Source organism: Pelodiscus sinensis, chromosome 7 (genome assembly GCF_049634645.1).
Source record: "Pelodiscus sinensis isolate JC-2024 chromosome 7, ASM4963464v1, whole genome shotgun sequence".
Taxonomy (NCBI): Eukaryota; Metazoa; Chordata; order Testudines; family Trionychidae; genus Pelodiscus; species Pelodiscus sinensis.
Window position 1 is genome coordinate 56,338,366 of NC_134717.1, and position 14,802 is coordinate 56,353,167.

Consider the following 14,802-nt stretch of genomic DNA (forward strand, 5'->3'; position numbering starts at 1 on the left):
AGAGGGGTGGGGAAACACATGTATCTTGTTTTCTGTTTGCCATCCGTATCAAGATTGTACTGTAATTGTTGCATACATTTCTTTCTGGTACTGTAGTAGTTATGAACTGACCTTTGGGACACTGCCTGTGAGAGATGCAGTGCTGATCTGATCATCTTTTGGGGAGATTTGAAAACAAACTTGAAAACATTAGGTATTGGTTGTAGTTTCTGAGGTGGAAGTCCTTTGTTTGTAACCAAGTAAACTACACACTCATAATCATTATGCCATTGGTACACAATTGCATGACCGTAATGGAACAGCTGCACAAGAATAAAGTTCAAGAAGTTGTAAAAAAAAAAAAAAAGCCGGTCAACTTTGAGATCTGGAAAATCATTTGGGCTTACCAGACACTGCTGCTGACTCCAAACTAGATGTACTGCAAAGATGAAACAAGTGGAGAGCATGGGGTTAGGACTAGGTAATGTTGTTGGTGTTGGCTAATAAGGTATAGTGGCAAGACTATTTTCCTACTGCTTTTATTCTGTTGAGGAAATATGACTGGGCAAAGTAGTAAAATCTTTAACATGCTTGTCCAGGAGCTGCTGTGCATTTAGAACAACTGATTTATAACAATTTTGTGTGATTGTGATTGTGTTTTTGTTTTTTTTTCCCCTGTTCTCACAGCTGGGGATGGAGGAGGAAGATGTGATTGAAGTTTATCAGGAACAGACGGGGGGTCACTCGACAGTTTAGATTCTTCTGATTCTTTCTCCCCCCCCCTTCCCCTTACTCCTTTTTTATTTTTAAATAATAGTTCTTTTGTAATGTGGCGTTCAACACTGAACTGAAACTCGCACCCCACCTCTGGGAATTTATTTTCAAACATCTGGTATCTTGAATTCTCGTGCTCATTATATACTATCATTTCTGTTTTCATTGTGCTGAACTCTTGTGATCCAGCTGCAGCCCTGCTCCCTTCCCCCTTCCTTTTAAAATTACATGTATACACATGCATTTGTATGTTCACTAGGATCGTGCGTTTCAGGCACGAAGGTTAAGATCTGCCAGGTGGGTAAATGTTCCTCATGACTTCCACAGCAGCCCCGAAGTTTTGATGTGTGACTGTTTCACTCCTGGACTATAACTTTCTGTGGGAGATGAAGTTTGTCAGAGAACTAAACAGTGGAGAAGTTGTGGGTCCATAATTCAGGGAGATTTTCCTTAAATTGTGCTGGTGGCCCAGGAAAGAAGACTGTCCAGTTGAAAATGGAAAAGATAGAACTGGTGTCATCTGTACCTTACTCCAGAGATGGCTTCACAGAAGACACAAAATTGAAAACCTTGTTTCTTAAATTTTGGCAGAAGAGCCCAGAAAAGTTCTAACTTTCAAATAGCAATTGATACACAGATATTCATACAAGAGTGTACACAGCAGGCAACTGGTAGTATTCTGATACTCTTTGTACATTTTGACCTGGGACATGGGTTTTGAATGGACATTGTGTCTGTACCAGCTTCATTAAAATAAACAAGATAATACAATTTTATAAACATAACAATTTGTATTTTCTTTTCAAATATTTGGAGATGAAAGCAAGAGAGCAACTGGAAAATGATAATACACTGGATATGCCTATCTACTAAATATTGATCAAAGCCAGTAAATATTACATTCTAAAAACATATTCTCTAAACTAGAATTCTGTTCCCTGCTCACTCCAAGTATTGAACAATAATTTTTATAGTTATGTGCATTCCTTTCTCTTGAAGCTATTAACTGTACTTGTAAGATGATGAAAATATATATACTTGTAGTTTCAGCTTGGATTCTAAAATTAGAGGTTAGATTGAAACCTGTAACTTGGAAGGGAAAGTTGAAAGAAAACAGACTTAAAAAAACAAAATAAAAAAGTTAACCTTTTTCCTCTAGATCACTGCATCACATATGGTCTAGTCAGTAGTGCCCTGATGTAATTACTATCTGATGTGTGAATGGAGTCCTGTCTAAAATGAGTTGTGGGCTCACTGCAGTTCCTCACTAGGGATGTTAAAAAGTGGGTTTTTTTTGTTTTTTTTATAAACTGTGTGTAAATGCTGTTTATCAACAGCAGTTACACGCAGGGAAGGGAGGAGGTGGTGGCTCTGCAGGAGCCGGTGCTTAAAAGCCGGCTCCCCTTGAGCACTGGCTCCCGCCTGGTACCCACACTGCCTCTGAGAGGGGCTTACATATAACGGTGAAGGTTAACTCGTGAGCCCAGGCTCATCAGTTAATTGTTTAAATGAATACACTGTCTCATCCCTATTCCTCACCAGGTATCCTCATCTCAGGAGGTTACCACCATTGTGGGGTACCTGCTTGGGCAGTCTCAACAGTGCATCATAGAATTACGAATGGTCACACTCAATGTTATATTCAGATGAGTCTTAGGGCTCAGCAAGGAGGTGAATTGGCTGGATAGTGTAGAAAAATACATTACTCTGCCCATGTGACATTCAAATAGGACTTGAGAGTGTAGGTTTTTACATCAAGTGCTTGGTGAAAACTCAGTTAACAGTAAAACATTTTTGCAAAATGGCATATTTGTATTGCAGAAATCGCAGATGGGTTTTGAGTTTTTTATGGAGCTCACTGTAAAGTTATACGTGCTTTTCCTTTCATGCTAGTGGTTTCGATGTCCTGTTTCCCATGTATTAATACACTGCTTTTGTACTCATAGCTGCACTAAACAATCTCTTTTGAAGATTAAAATTTTGGTTTAGTAAAGTCAGAAAATATGGATTTTTTTTTTTTTTTTTTTTTTTAGTGTTGTGTTTAACCAAATGATTCCTAGAAGAAAAATGACATTGAAAATGGAAGGGAAGAAATAATCACACCAGAATAATGTATGTTGGAGCAAAATACTGTTTTCCAGAATATCAAATATCGCTGTCTTAAGTATGTATATTGCCTCAGTTACAACAGGATCTGAGTGCTTCTCCAACTTTCTAATAAATGCAGCCTCACAGGGTATGTCTAGCCTGCATCCCTCTGTAGGCAGAGGGATGCAGATTAGGCAGGTTGACATTGCAAATGAGGCAGGGATTTAAATATTCTGTGCCTAATTTGCATAAAAATGGCCACCGCGTTTTGCCGACTCAGCACTTAATCGGCAAAAAGTGGCAGTCTAGAGGGGATCTGTTGAGAGAGAATGCCTTTTTCGACAGATCCCTTATGCCTCCTGCAAGGAGGTTTACAGGATCTGTCGAAAAAGGCTTTCTTTCTCGACAGATCTATACTTAATGGTTTAAAGCACAATTATGGCAATGCTTTAAACCAAAAGCGTGGCCATGGAACCCCAGCGCTTTGTGTAACCCACCTTTGTGAGGGGAGTAGCTTACAGCGCTGGGCTGTAGCCTGGTTCATGCTGGCGCTTTACAGCGCTGTAAAGTACCTGTGTAGACTTGTCCTTAGAGAGGTTTGGGGGGAGATTTGGCTGCTGGCCTTCTCTCCTCCAGTGAAGCTGAACTGGTGGTGGCTCTTCTATAGTAGATTTTTCTCCTGAAGTTTGTCGTCCTTCCTCTGCATGCAGACACTGCTGTTCAGCAACAATGCTTTATCCACTTTTCCTAACTGCTCATAGCCAATCTATTGTTAACACTCCTCTACCATTGTGGCCAAAAGTGGAGCTGAAATGTTGGGAAGATTTAGGAGAGTGTACTCTAATTTCCCCCACTGCACCCTAGTTTTGGAAACTAAACCCAGGCTCCATGTAGGAACACTGTTCCCATGTCTCTTCGGTCTGATTTTTTTTTTAAACATCTGTAAGCTCCCAGGGTCCTTTGTGGTAAACAATCTGTTTATACCTTGTGTTTAGCTGCAATGCTGAGTCTGTTTTGCAGAGCTCTCTGTAAGCTCAATTGTTCACCCTTCTCGCCAACGGAAGTTGATCCAATAAAAGATAATTACCTCAACAATCTTGTGTCTCTGTAATCACATGCTGATATGTTTTGTGGTTTTGATGTTTTTCGATGGTCCCTTGTGCCCTGGAAGGAGTCCAGTGAGATGGACAAACACTTCTGGCTGAAAGGGAGTGCTGTTGCAGCAGCATTTATAACGACGATGGGCAACCGAGAGTAGTGTGTGGGCACCCCTTCTGTTCCCCTCCCTGATACTCCTATTGCCATTAAGGCACGGGAGCCCTACGCTTACCTGCTTCTCCCTCCACCACCGCTTTTAGAGATCCATGAATCCACTAGCTTGCATTCTGTCCCCACTCCTCCCAGAACTGGAACAGCCACAAACAGCTCTGGGAGGGAGGTGGAGAAGGATCTGTGGTGCTCTGAAAGTGCTGGGAGGGAAGAGTAGGAAGTGTGGGAGAGGTGCATGGGGGAGGGAAGCAGGCAAGGGGTTGCAGGTGAAGCCCCAGTGGGTTGCATGCAGACTGCAGGGTGCCCACCACTGATTTATAAGCTCTTAGAGTTATATCCAGGTCTCTTTCAGCCAGAAAGATGGGCTGGGCTTTGTGCATACGTTGGGAAGACTGAAAGTGAAAAGAAATCACTCAAATCCTGTCCCTTCTCTCAAAATCTCTGTATTGATATTGTATACCAGGCACAAACCATAATGTATTTTTCTTAAAATCTGTAATGCAAATTGCATCTTTGTAAAATAAGGGTAAGTATCATTCATTAAGAGGTCTTTTAACATGTATGATGAAATAACTTTCAGGTGGATAGAGTCTCATAATAAGGTAGAAAGAGGAAACCATATAATCTGTATTCCACAAAAGAATGTGATTAGTTCTTAAGTGGCTCTCATTTCCTACAGTAGCAGCTAAAATCGCAACCTCCGGTTGGGCCCTGTTACTGTAAGTGCTGCATAAAATGAAGTCCCTGCTTGGCAGTTTATAGTATAAAATATTTAAAATCTAAAAGATAAGCAAGTTTATCCTTGTGTAGCTTCACAGGAGATTGCAAGTGCATAAATGTTTGTATGACCTTTGTTAGAAAGCAAATAACTTGCTCCATTTAACTTCCATCTTGGTTCATCTTTTAGGGAGCACTTAGCACGGATGCTCTATTTTTCAACTTCCTTGCTTCTTTAAGGGAGAGTTATTTTTGTATATGGAATATATTTAAGTGTGTGAATCCAAGTGCAAACTCTGAATTGCTGGTGCACAATCAAATATTCTTGTGATAGATCTGCTACAGGTAATATATACAAAGGGTTAAAAGAGTTAACGTGTATTAAGATACCACTCAATACCATTTTTACAGGAAAGCTCAAGTACTGTAAATCAATTTATTTTGCTGCTAGCACTGGTAGTTAGTGCTCATATTTAATTAAAATGAAGTCCAGCTCCAGCAAATAAAGTCTGGTAAAAAATTGTTTCAAACCTTTTAAAATGTGCAGTTTGGTTTGCACATGTACATTTAAATGTTGTTAAATTTGTAAATTCATTTGAATTAAATATGAGCACTAACTACCAATGCTAGCAGTAAAATAAATTGATTATTTACATTATAGCATGTAACACAACTATAGGGGGAAAAAAATGACTAACCTGATTCTGGGGAACAAGAATTGTTTTCTCTGTAGTAGCAGTTTGTATTTGATGTCTTTGTTGGCTGCTTGGGATTGCATGATGCCAAAATACTTAATCCAGCTGCTTGCAGATCTAATGAACCTAGGTAAGTATGCTAGACTAAGAAAGAGAGGCCCTCTTACTCTCTACAGCAGTGGTTCTCAAACTTTTGGGGCTCCAGAGCCCTTTACATAAATAAATTTTTATGCAGATCCCCAGCGGGACCGATTGTATGTGTTGTGTACCTATTGACGATTCCAGTTTGTCAACCTTGCGGAGCCCCTGGAGATGTCTTGAGACTTCGCGGAGCACAGTTTGAAAAACACTGCTTTACAGACTGGGCCTGAGAATTTGTGGGGAGGGCACTGGATAGAAGTCTCCACTTACAAGGTCCACAATAGACCATTGGGCTAACTCACCTTGTTAATTAGGGCATCTGGTTGACTACAACATTTTGAATGCTTGATTTCCTGTCTGTAGGATGGGCATATAAACTGTACTTATCTACAGGCTAAGAGGATTTCAGAGGGAAAAATGTCTCCCCAAGAAGGAATAGGGAAGCCTTAGGCCATGTTTTGTACTTGCCATTGGGTCACATGAGGTAAAGGGAACTCCTGATTGGATTCAGTGAATCAGAAGAGTCCACTGCAATAACTTGTCCCCTCACTATGCTATAACTTATTTTCTTTTGGTGTCTCCAGACCTAGTATTTGGAACAAGTGAAAATAAGAATAAACCCATGGTCGTGAAACTTTCTGTGTATGTTCCAGTCCCCTGGCTTCCACCAGCAGGTCCTGCTGAAATTGCAGGTGTTGCTCCAGAGCTTCTCTTTGCCTGAAAACAAACGGTACTAATTAAATAAAGGTAAACAAAAAGAAGGCAGCTAGTGTTGCTTGCATCTTTAGAAGTGGGCTAGGTCAATATTTTTCTGCTTAATTACATATGCTGCAACTTAAATTCATTGCTGGTGTAACTTTTTTTTACTTTAGCCACACTCCAATTACAGCTGCAGTAGGGAACCTGGGCTCTCTGCATTATTTTGTAGTATCAATGGAGCTAGTAGCTATGTTCTCTGAGCTCTTCTAGAGCCTTGGATTCTGGTTCTAGTGCACTTTGGGGATGTCGTGAAAACAAGGTTGAGTCTTATCTATACAACAAACAACTATGTTGTAATTTGGAGTTACGGAGTAGAGAGGACAAATGTTAAATATTGAGCCTTGTTACTGGAATTCCAGTAGTGTGAACCACTGAAGGTTAAATTTTCTCTTAAATAGTTCTAGCTCTACTAGTGTTTTTGTTTAGGTTGGACCCAAGTGACTGCTGTTAACTACTGACGTGTAACTATTCATCACGAATAATTTCCTTTGCTGAATAAGGCTGTTTACCTGGCTAGAAGGAGTGCTTGTGTCTTTGCTTCTTCCAAAGCTAATCTAGCTGTCTCTTCTGCGTTCTTTCTCCTTTCCTCTGCATCATGCCTTGCCCGTTCCTCTTCCTCTAGTTTCTTTCTCTCATACTCAAGATGTTCTTCTTCTGCCACTTCTGCTAGCCGGTGTCGTTCTGCCTCTATCCACGTTTCCCTTTCTTTCTGTCTCTGTTTTTCTGCCTCTATGGGATGGATGACCAGATAATTAGTAACTGTCAACACTTCTCATTTAGGAAAAGGTTGTTTAATTAAAAACATAAAATGATACTGCTGTTGCAGTGTGCCCCCAAACTCAAGATTTAAAACAAATTTTGAACCTATCTTCTCATTCGGCACACTGTCAAGTTTTTTGTCTTCAGCTATGAATCCTAGAAATTTACTTATTTTTAAGGTAAACTGAGAACCTCATGTAGTTAATGCTTCAGTCTCAGGAACCATCTAAGGGAAAAACACCAGATACTGTGAGACTTGAAATAAAATCATAAGATGTGCCAGTACTGATGTCATCGCCATATTAGATGTCCAAGTCTGTGTTTGATTTTGCACCTTCAAACACACAGTGCACTGAATTATGAAATAAATCTATTTGAATCAACCTTTCTTCATGGGTGGTCATATGTTTTTCTAGACCTGTTAATGCCTGCAGTTAACTGAAAGAAAAATTAACACATTAATATTTGAATGTGTTAATTGTGTGCCTGTGGGCAGGGTGGGAGGTGGCAGTGGAGTGCTGATGCCTCAGTTCAGCGGATGGCAGGTGGGCTGAAACAAATGCAGCTCCTGAGATGGTGGAGGGGCTAAAGCAGCCCTAGGTTGCAAGTTCCTGGGTGGCAAAGTCCTTGAGATTTGAGGGGGGCTGAAGCTTGGAATCATGCCCTGAGGGGCTGAAGCCCCCAGCCCTGACCCTGTATTTGAAAATATAGGAAACCTCCCAAAATATAAATTGATGGTATCTAATATTTTTAACTGTGCAATTAAAACCAATTAGTTGCATTAACTTTTTAAATCTCATGATTTTTTGAGTGCTTCACAGCCCAAGCTTTGTCATTCTCTGCTCTTGCCTGAAGGCTAGGGCATGATATGCAACCTCTGTATTTCCACAGTGCCTTTCTTCCAAAAATCTCTCCATGCTTTACCAATTTTAATGTATTAAAAAATTCACAACACGCCTGAGAGTAGTGATGTGTTAATTTCCTCCATCTGTAAAATAGGGATAATGAGGCACTTTGAGGCTAAGTGACATGTATAAGGTGAAGGGGGCAAATCACTAGCAAAGATGGAACTAGAACCCAGCAATTAGCCACTCCCTCTCTCAGTAGGGCTAATATCAAGTGAATGGAGGGGAGTGTTTTGGAAATCTCATATCAGCTGCATTTTGCTGTAACTGGAGGAGAGTCCAAAGCCCCTTTTCACCTAGGGTGGCTGGTCTTTTTTCTACCTTGTTTCCTTCTCTCTGCCACAGGGGGCACTAGGAGCAACCTGCATGCATCTCAAAACCCAGAGCTCCACTTTCAGCAACAGTAGTTGCCACCAAAGCAGAAGGTAAGGATTCCCTTGCCTCTCACTTAACTACCCAGCAGGGGCGGCAACTTTTTGGTCAGAACAGAGATGGGCATGGTAAAGTGTACTTAGAACAAAATATTCCTAGAGGAATCAGAACAATGAACCCCACCATTGGTGGTATGAAATTCGCTTTAACAGCGCTGATGCAATTTCACTCCACTATAAGGAGTGTCTCCTGTATTATGATCTGCTTGAGAGAGCCCTCTATTAACTCATTAGATTCACCTATGGATCCCTTATTCTTAGAGCTACAGAGAAATGTAATGAAGATGCTCTAGCTAGGTACTTACAGATGGCCCTCATTGCAGTAGCACCTGGGTGCCTTACAGGCATTGATTAATTCAATGTTCCCTGAAAAAGGGAGCATTATTATCACACAGAGATTAAGAGACTTGCCCAAGGTCTCTCAAGAAATTCCAAGCAGAGCCAGCAGGTCCTGCATCCAAGTCCTGTGCCTTCACCAGAAAAACCACCCTTCTGGGTGAGTTACCTGTACATACAGTATGTTTTAGCCCTTCTTTAGAGCACCTGCACGCTCTCGTTCCTCCTGCTGTCTTGTTTTCTGCAGCTCCAGAAGTTTTCTGCGATGCTCCTCCTGCTGCTGTCGGACACGTTCTTGTGCTGCTTTCTCATGTTGCAGCCTCCTCGCTGCCTCTTCCTCCTGGCGCCTGCGCTCTTCTTCTAGCTTTTGTTTCCGTAGACTAAACAGAAATTATTAATTGATTAAAGCATTAAGGGCTGGCTGAGCGCACTCTATAGTATAGGTCATAAGAGCGGGTGGGTTCCTGTTCCAAAAATCTAAAGAGATGTGTATAATACAGGAGAGGGGATGGGTTAAAATAGAAGAGTGGCTGATTAGTGGTGTCCTCTTGGTACCAGAAATTTGTATTTTTAATATGTATTTTCTACTGTCCTTATAAAGGTGGATGAGGGTTTTTAAGCTTCCTAGAAGACGTGAGTTTTAAAGAGGGATATGAGGTAGAGAGGGCCAAGGAGGGGGTTCCAGATGCGTGGGCCACATAGAATGGAAGAAGGTATGGAGATAAGAATGGGAGAAGGATCATATAATCATAGAGCTGGAAGAGACCTCAGAAGGTCATCAAGTCTAGCCCCCTGCTCTAGGCAGGACCAATCCCAACTAAATCAACCCGGCCAGAGCTTTGTCAAGCCGAGACTTAAACACAGGATACTAAGGAACAACTAGCATGAAAAAAGTAAAGGGAGCAAGGGTGTGGGGAGCAAAGGGAAACTAAGAGGAGACAGAAGCCAAATTGTACAGGATCTTGGAGGTGGGGGTGAGAGCTCGAAATGTGATGAGGAAGGCAATGCAGGAAATTGAAGGAGGTTTGCACATGGTCAGTGGTGGGCAAAGTCAGCAGTTTTTCTACCAAGATTTGGGTTCGCGAGAGGAGACCAAGAATAAAGTCCAGGATGCAGTGTAGAAGAAAGAGAATGCAATAGTCAAAGCGCAAAGTGATCAGGACTTGAGCAAAGGCCTTTGAAGTAGGAGTGGACATGGGGACAAATAGGGGGACAAAGAACACTATGGAAAAACTAATAGCAATTGCCATTAGGGAAGAGAACAGTGGTCTGTTTAGTCTGGTACTGTATCTTGTTTCTGACAATGAAACCCATATGCTTAGCTGTGCAGAAATATACTATTGGAGGTGAGGGAAGGTGGTGGTGGGGCTTGCTTCTTGAGCTCCATTGGTGATTATCTTATGTTATGAAATATAAGATTCATAGCCCTGTAGTTTTCACCAACTGCTTCCTATAACTGTAAACATTGCTTTAATTCAAGTATCTAATCAATTTAAACTTATTTGCCTCAAAAATATCATACAGGAGTGAGTTCCACAGGTGAATCTATAGTGAATTAGATCGTCCTGACCCCCTTCCCCTTCCTCCTGTTGCTTAAGGAGGCCACATTTTTTCCTCTGTTTACTTGTGATGCACACAGTACTGTCAAGGGTCAGAGCAAGTTGCTTTTGGAGCACATTAGCAATGCAGAGGAGGACACATTTGCATGTCTGACAACTGGCTGTGTTTAAGTATGGTTTAAAAATGACTGGCCAAACTAGAGTAAAATTCAGTGTGGGATCCAGTGCTATTAGAATTAGAACAGCTGTGTTCAGGCCCAAGTGGAGACCTTGAATGGAGCATACTTTTTAAACCAGATTTTAACACCAATGTACCTCTTCCACACTACCCAGTTAGACCAGATTAGAACATGGTTCAAATCACAAACAAGGTGAAACTGTTCAAAGCAATGGAAGGCATTCTGATTTGCTTGTATGTTTTACCCTATCAGCACTCATTTTGCACCAGTGCAGTGGTACAAGACGGTGGCAAATCAGTCCAGTTGTTTAGTGACAACTGAGATTTCCAGTTTAGGTTCACCTCTTTTAAAGGACCTTACCCCTGTCTGACAGCTGGCCCTTTCAATGGAGGAGAGACAGACAGCTGCACCCAGGCCCACCGATGGGGAGTAGAGGGGGGAGTGACAAAAGAGCAACTGCACCAGGGCCTGGCGATTTTCAAGGGCCCAGGGGTACGGATGTCAACATGTAGTTGACTACATGATTACTTGATAACGCTGGGCTTATTGGTTAATCTTATTGACTACATGCCGCTCCCCCCCCCCCCCTTGCTGCCTCTATATCAGAGGCAGCAAGAGGGGATGAGCAGGAACCCGTGCCTGTGAGGAGCTGGCTTTAAGCAGGTTCCCTATTAGCACCGGATCCACCTGGCCCTCCCACCCTCTTGCTGCTGTCTCCGACATAGAGGCAGCAGGGTAGAGAGTGAGGGGGGCAGACTGGAGCAGATACATGTGGGGAGCTGGCTTTCAAGCAGGCTCTCCACGTATGCCAGTTCTGCAGACCCACCTGCCCCTGCCCCTTGCTGCCTCCCGCAGATGTGGTGGGGGGAGGGGAAGGCAGGCGCAGGTGCTGGGGGAAGCCGGCTTAAAAGCCAGTCCCTCCAGCATCAGCTCTGCAGTGCCACCTGTTCCTGCTCCCCAGTGCAGGGGCTGCTGCTGTGGACCAGCAGCACCAGGGCCTGGCGATTTTAAAGGGGAGCTCTGTGGGGAGCTCAGTCTCTTGCCCCTAACCCCTGCGAACAGGGGCTGCTGCCACCCCATACTGTTGGTAGGCAGGCAGCCAGTTTGCATGGGGCGCTGGTTTTTAAACTGGCACCCCTCGTGGACCAGCTCCTGCCTGCCACCCTGAGCTGCTTTCTCTGATACAGAGGCAGCAGCGTGGGTGGCAGGGGGCTCCCTGAGAATGGGGCCAGGAGCACACTGGCTGCCAGCCCCGCCCCCAGGGATTATCCAGTAGTCATGTAACTGCTGAGATTTTGTGTGGTTACACAACTATTCTATTACACTTTTATTAACATCCCTATTCAGGGTTCCCAGATGCCGCTACTGCGGCAGCGGTGGCACTTGGAGCCCAGGGCCCTTTAAATCACCATAGGAGCACCATATGGTGTGCTCAGTGCAGCTCTAAGTGCTATGGTGCAACGTGCTCTGAGCTGTGCTGAGGGTTGGCTGCCCTGGTCCTGCTCCTTCTAGGGCAGTGGAACTGTCCCCCTCCCTCTCCCTTCCCAGGGGTCCGGCGTGACTACACCCCATAAAGGCCATTCTATAGCTGGAGGTTGCCCGTCTTTCCCTTCTACCTGATATCGTGCCTCCTGACTTCCTCTTCATTCCTAAGCCATGGGGGACATAGTTTGTATGACAGTTATTAAACATACAACACTGCTGCAAAACACCCCGCTAAGGTACCTTCCCTCTGCAGTAACTGGAATAACCCAGAATCCTCACAGTCTTTCCCCATCCACAGTTTCTGAATTGTAGATGGTGGAGGGAATTGTTTTCCTTCTATCAATTCTTTAAAAAGGTGTAATTGCAGGCTTCCTCTGGCCATTCTAAAATGCCACCAGATCAGTCTCTGTACTGCCATCCATAGTGAGTATGTGTCTACACAGGGATAAAAGACCTGCCACATGGCTGTGACTGGCTGGGGTCAACTAACTCTGGATGGTGGGGCTGAAAAAAAAATTGCAGTGTAGACCTATGGGCTGGAACCTAAATTCTGGGACCCTGCCTCCGTTCAGAGTACAAGCCTGAGCCTGACTATCTACTCAGCAATTTTTCAGCTCTAGAACCTGAGCCACTGCCCACCCCCACCCCAGTCAGTTGGCCTGGGCCAGTTGTGGGTTTTTATCCCTGTAGAAACATACCCTAAAAGGCCCAGATGGGGAAAACCTGGAGAGGTGCTCTGGGAGGTGTTCCATTAGCAAGAAGTGATAGAGCAAGCAGGCAGAAATGAATGAAATGGGGCTTTACTCGACATGACAGAGAAGCCAGTATTACATGCCGCGGCTTGTGTTTCTTCATCTCTAGTGAGACACACACACATGCCCCTCCTGAAACTTAATCCTCTCTTTCTCATTTCACCAAGAGCTAACAGTAAGTAACTTTGACTCACAGAACCAGAGAGTGCTAAGTACCTGGCCTAGGCAGAGTTGAATCTTTATCAGGGAGTCAAATAGATATGTGCTCCGTGATACAGGTACTCAGACACCACAATGATGGATGCTGTATAAGCACTTGAAGAATAAAAATAGTGTGGTTTTCTTCAGGGTGACTGGATCTGGACCACAGTGTCAGTGTCGCTTATTTCTGCATCTGGCAACTTGTTATCCCTGGTATGACCTGGGACCCACTACATGACTCCTGTAGACCATTCTTTCCTGTGTCTTTCAGTAGGTTGGATGCATACTGGAATGTCCCCTTCTCTAGAAATGGTAGGTCTTTAGCTGATTGGTTGTAATTCATCATTTGCATCCTATAACCAGCTATCTCTATTGGTCTCCTCATCGGCAGCAATTTGGTTTTGTGTCCCGTCTGGGCCTGTGCTGGATTATTCCTGTGTGCTCCAATGCTAAATAGGGATTGGATGCTGTGGAAACAGTCTTATGTAATCGTCTCTTTGCTGTTTTTACTGATGATTCCACTTTCCATCTGCTCAGTGGCTATGTAAAGAAGTGCTGTAATTTGTCAAATGCTCATGGTTGAATTCATTCATTCAAGTTTTGATAGGTAAATTGAGGTCTGTTGTTGGCGCACATGGGGACTGGAATGCTGCATCTTGCAAATCACTTCTCCTCCTCTCATAGTCAGGGTACCCACTTCTCAGAAGTTCGGTTATCTACTGTAACCAAATGCTCCCCCCTCCCCCCCTCCATGAGCAGCAATGCATGGAGCCCTGCTGGTCTAGGAGCTGCCGCCAGAGGGGTGTGCCAGGTGCTTTTCAGAGCTGCCCAAGGTAAGCACCCCCATCCCTTCCTGTACCTTCACCCCCTGACCTACTCCTGGCCCCTGAGCCTGCAGCCCTATCCCAGTGAAAGTGAGTGGGGGAGCTCAAGGGGCAGGGGCTGGGGCAAGGATCTTTGTGTTGTGTGATTAAACAACTGGCAATGCTACCAGGTGGGCATGTGGAAGCCCCAACCCTGCCAGAAGTGCAGACCCAGCGACGCAGCCAGCAGCTCACTGGATACCAGGCGCAGCACCGCCCAAATGTCAGGCAGACGGTCTGTGTATGTGTGGGGGAGGAGGGAGGGTTGACTGCCCAGACTTGCTGTTAATGAGCTGGAGAACTGTTGCTGCTGAATCACTGCTACTGTTTCATTAGCAGTGCGAGGTGCAGAAAGAGTTGTAAGAAATGAAGATTGAACAGCTAAAGCTTTGCTGCTTCTCTGTGAGCTACACACAGGAGTCTGCCAGTCCCTAGGTTTGCATTCCTGAGAGCCTCTCCCTCTTATGCCCTCCTGAAACCCGACTCTTCCTGTCTAGTTCCTCTTACAGCCATCATTCCACTGGAAGAAAGAGGGACCTTGTTAGGTTTTTAATGAATTCTGCTGAAGGTGAAAGAAGCTGGAGGTCCAGCTTCCAAACCTTACAGGTGTCTGTTGCCTGTGTGTTGATTGGAGCCCCCTAAACCTCCTCTGGCTTGCAAAGGAGCGATACTGCCCAGGGCTAACCCCATAACGCTCAGTAAAGGGTCTGGAGGGGAAGTGCCTTAGCCGAGAGCTTCCACAGAAAAACAGGCCCAAGAGCTGTATTAGTTGTCCTATGGATTCCTGGTAGGTTGTTGAGGGATGACGTGTCATGCACCTAGGGCTATTTGCCTCTGGTCCCTCTCTCACCCCACTGCTCATTGAGCTTTCAGAGCTCCCACCTTTCCAGAGATGATGCCGTGGAGATGG

General features: G+C 44.1%; 2 protein-coding genes across 8 annotated transcripts in view; one reads left to right on the forward strand and one right to left on the reverse strand.

Annotated features, from left to right (window-relative positions):
* Nucleotides 1-14,802, forward strand: part of SUMO1 (small ubiquitin like modifier 1) — an 80,960-nt gene that overhangs the window by 16,218 nt on the left and 49,940 nt on the right. For 2 of the 4 annotated variants that reach the window (XM_006130741.3, XM_075933857.1), the window contains one exon: nucleotides 667-3,936. The exons of the other annotated variants lie outside the window; for them this stretch is intronic. In XM_006130741.3, the coding sequence (XP_006130803.1) occupies nucleotides 667-735 (69 nt within the window). In that variant the 3' untranslated portion in view covers nucleotides 736-3,936. Of the gene's footprint in view, nucleotides 1-666; nucleotides 3,937-14,802 lie in introns of those variants that run through there. 4 annotated transcript variants of the gene reach the window in all.
* The window catches only part of KIAA2012 (KIAA2012 ortholog), a 125,972-nt gene continuing 116,685 nt past the window's right edge, over nucleotides 5,516-14,802 (reverse strand). For 3 of the 4 annotated variants that reach the window (XM_075933854.1, XM_075933853.1, XM_075933852.1), the window contains exons 21-23: nucleotides 9,061-9,233; nucleotides 6,932-7,151; nucleotides 5,516-6,380 (exon numbers count right to left, since the gene is read on the reverse strand). In XM_075933854.1, coding sequence (XP_075789969.1) covers nucleotides 6,218-6,380; nucleotides 6,932-7,151; nucleotides 9,061-9,233 — 556 coding nt within the window. In that variant the 3' untranslated portion in view covers nucleotides 5,516-6,217. Of the gene's footprint in view, nucleotides 6,381-6,931; nucleotides 7,152-9,022; nucleotides 9,234-14,802 lie in introns of those variants that run through there. The other variant, XM_075933855.1, reaches the window with a different exon arrangement.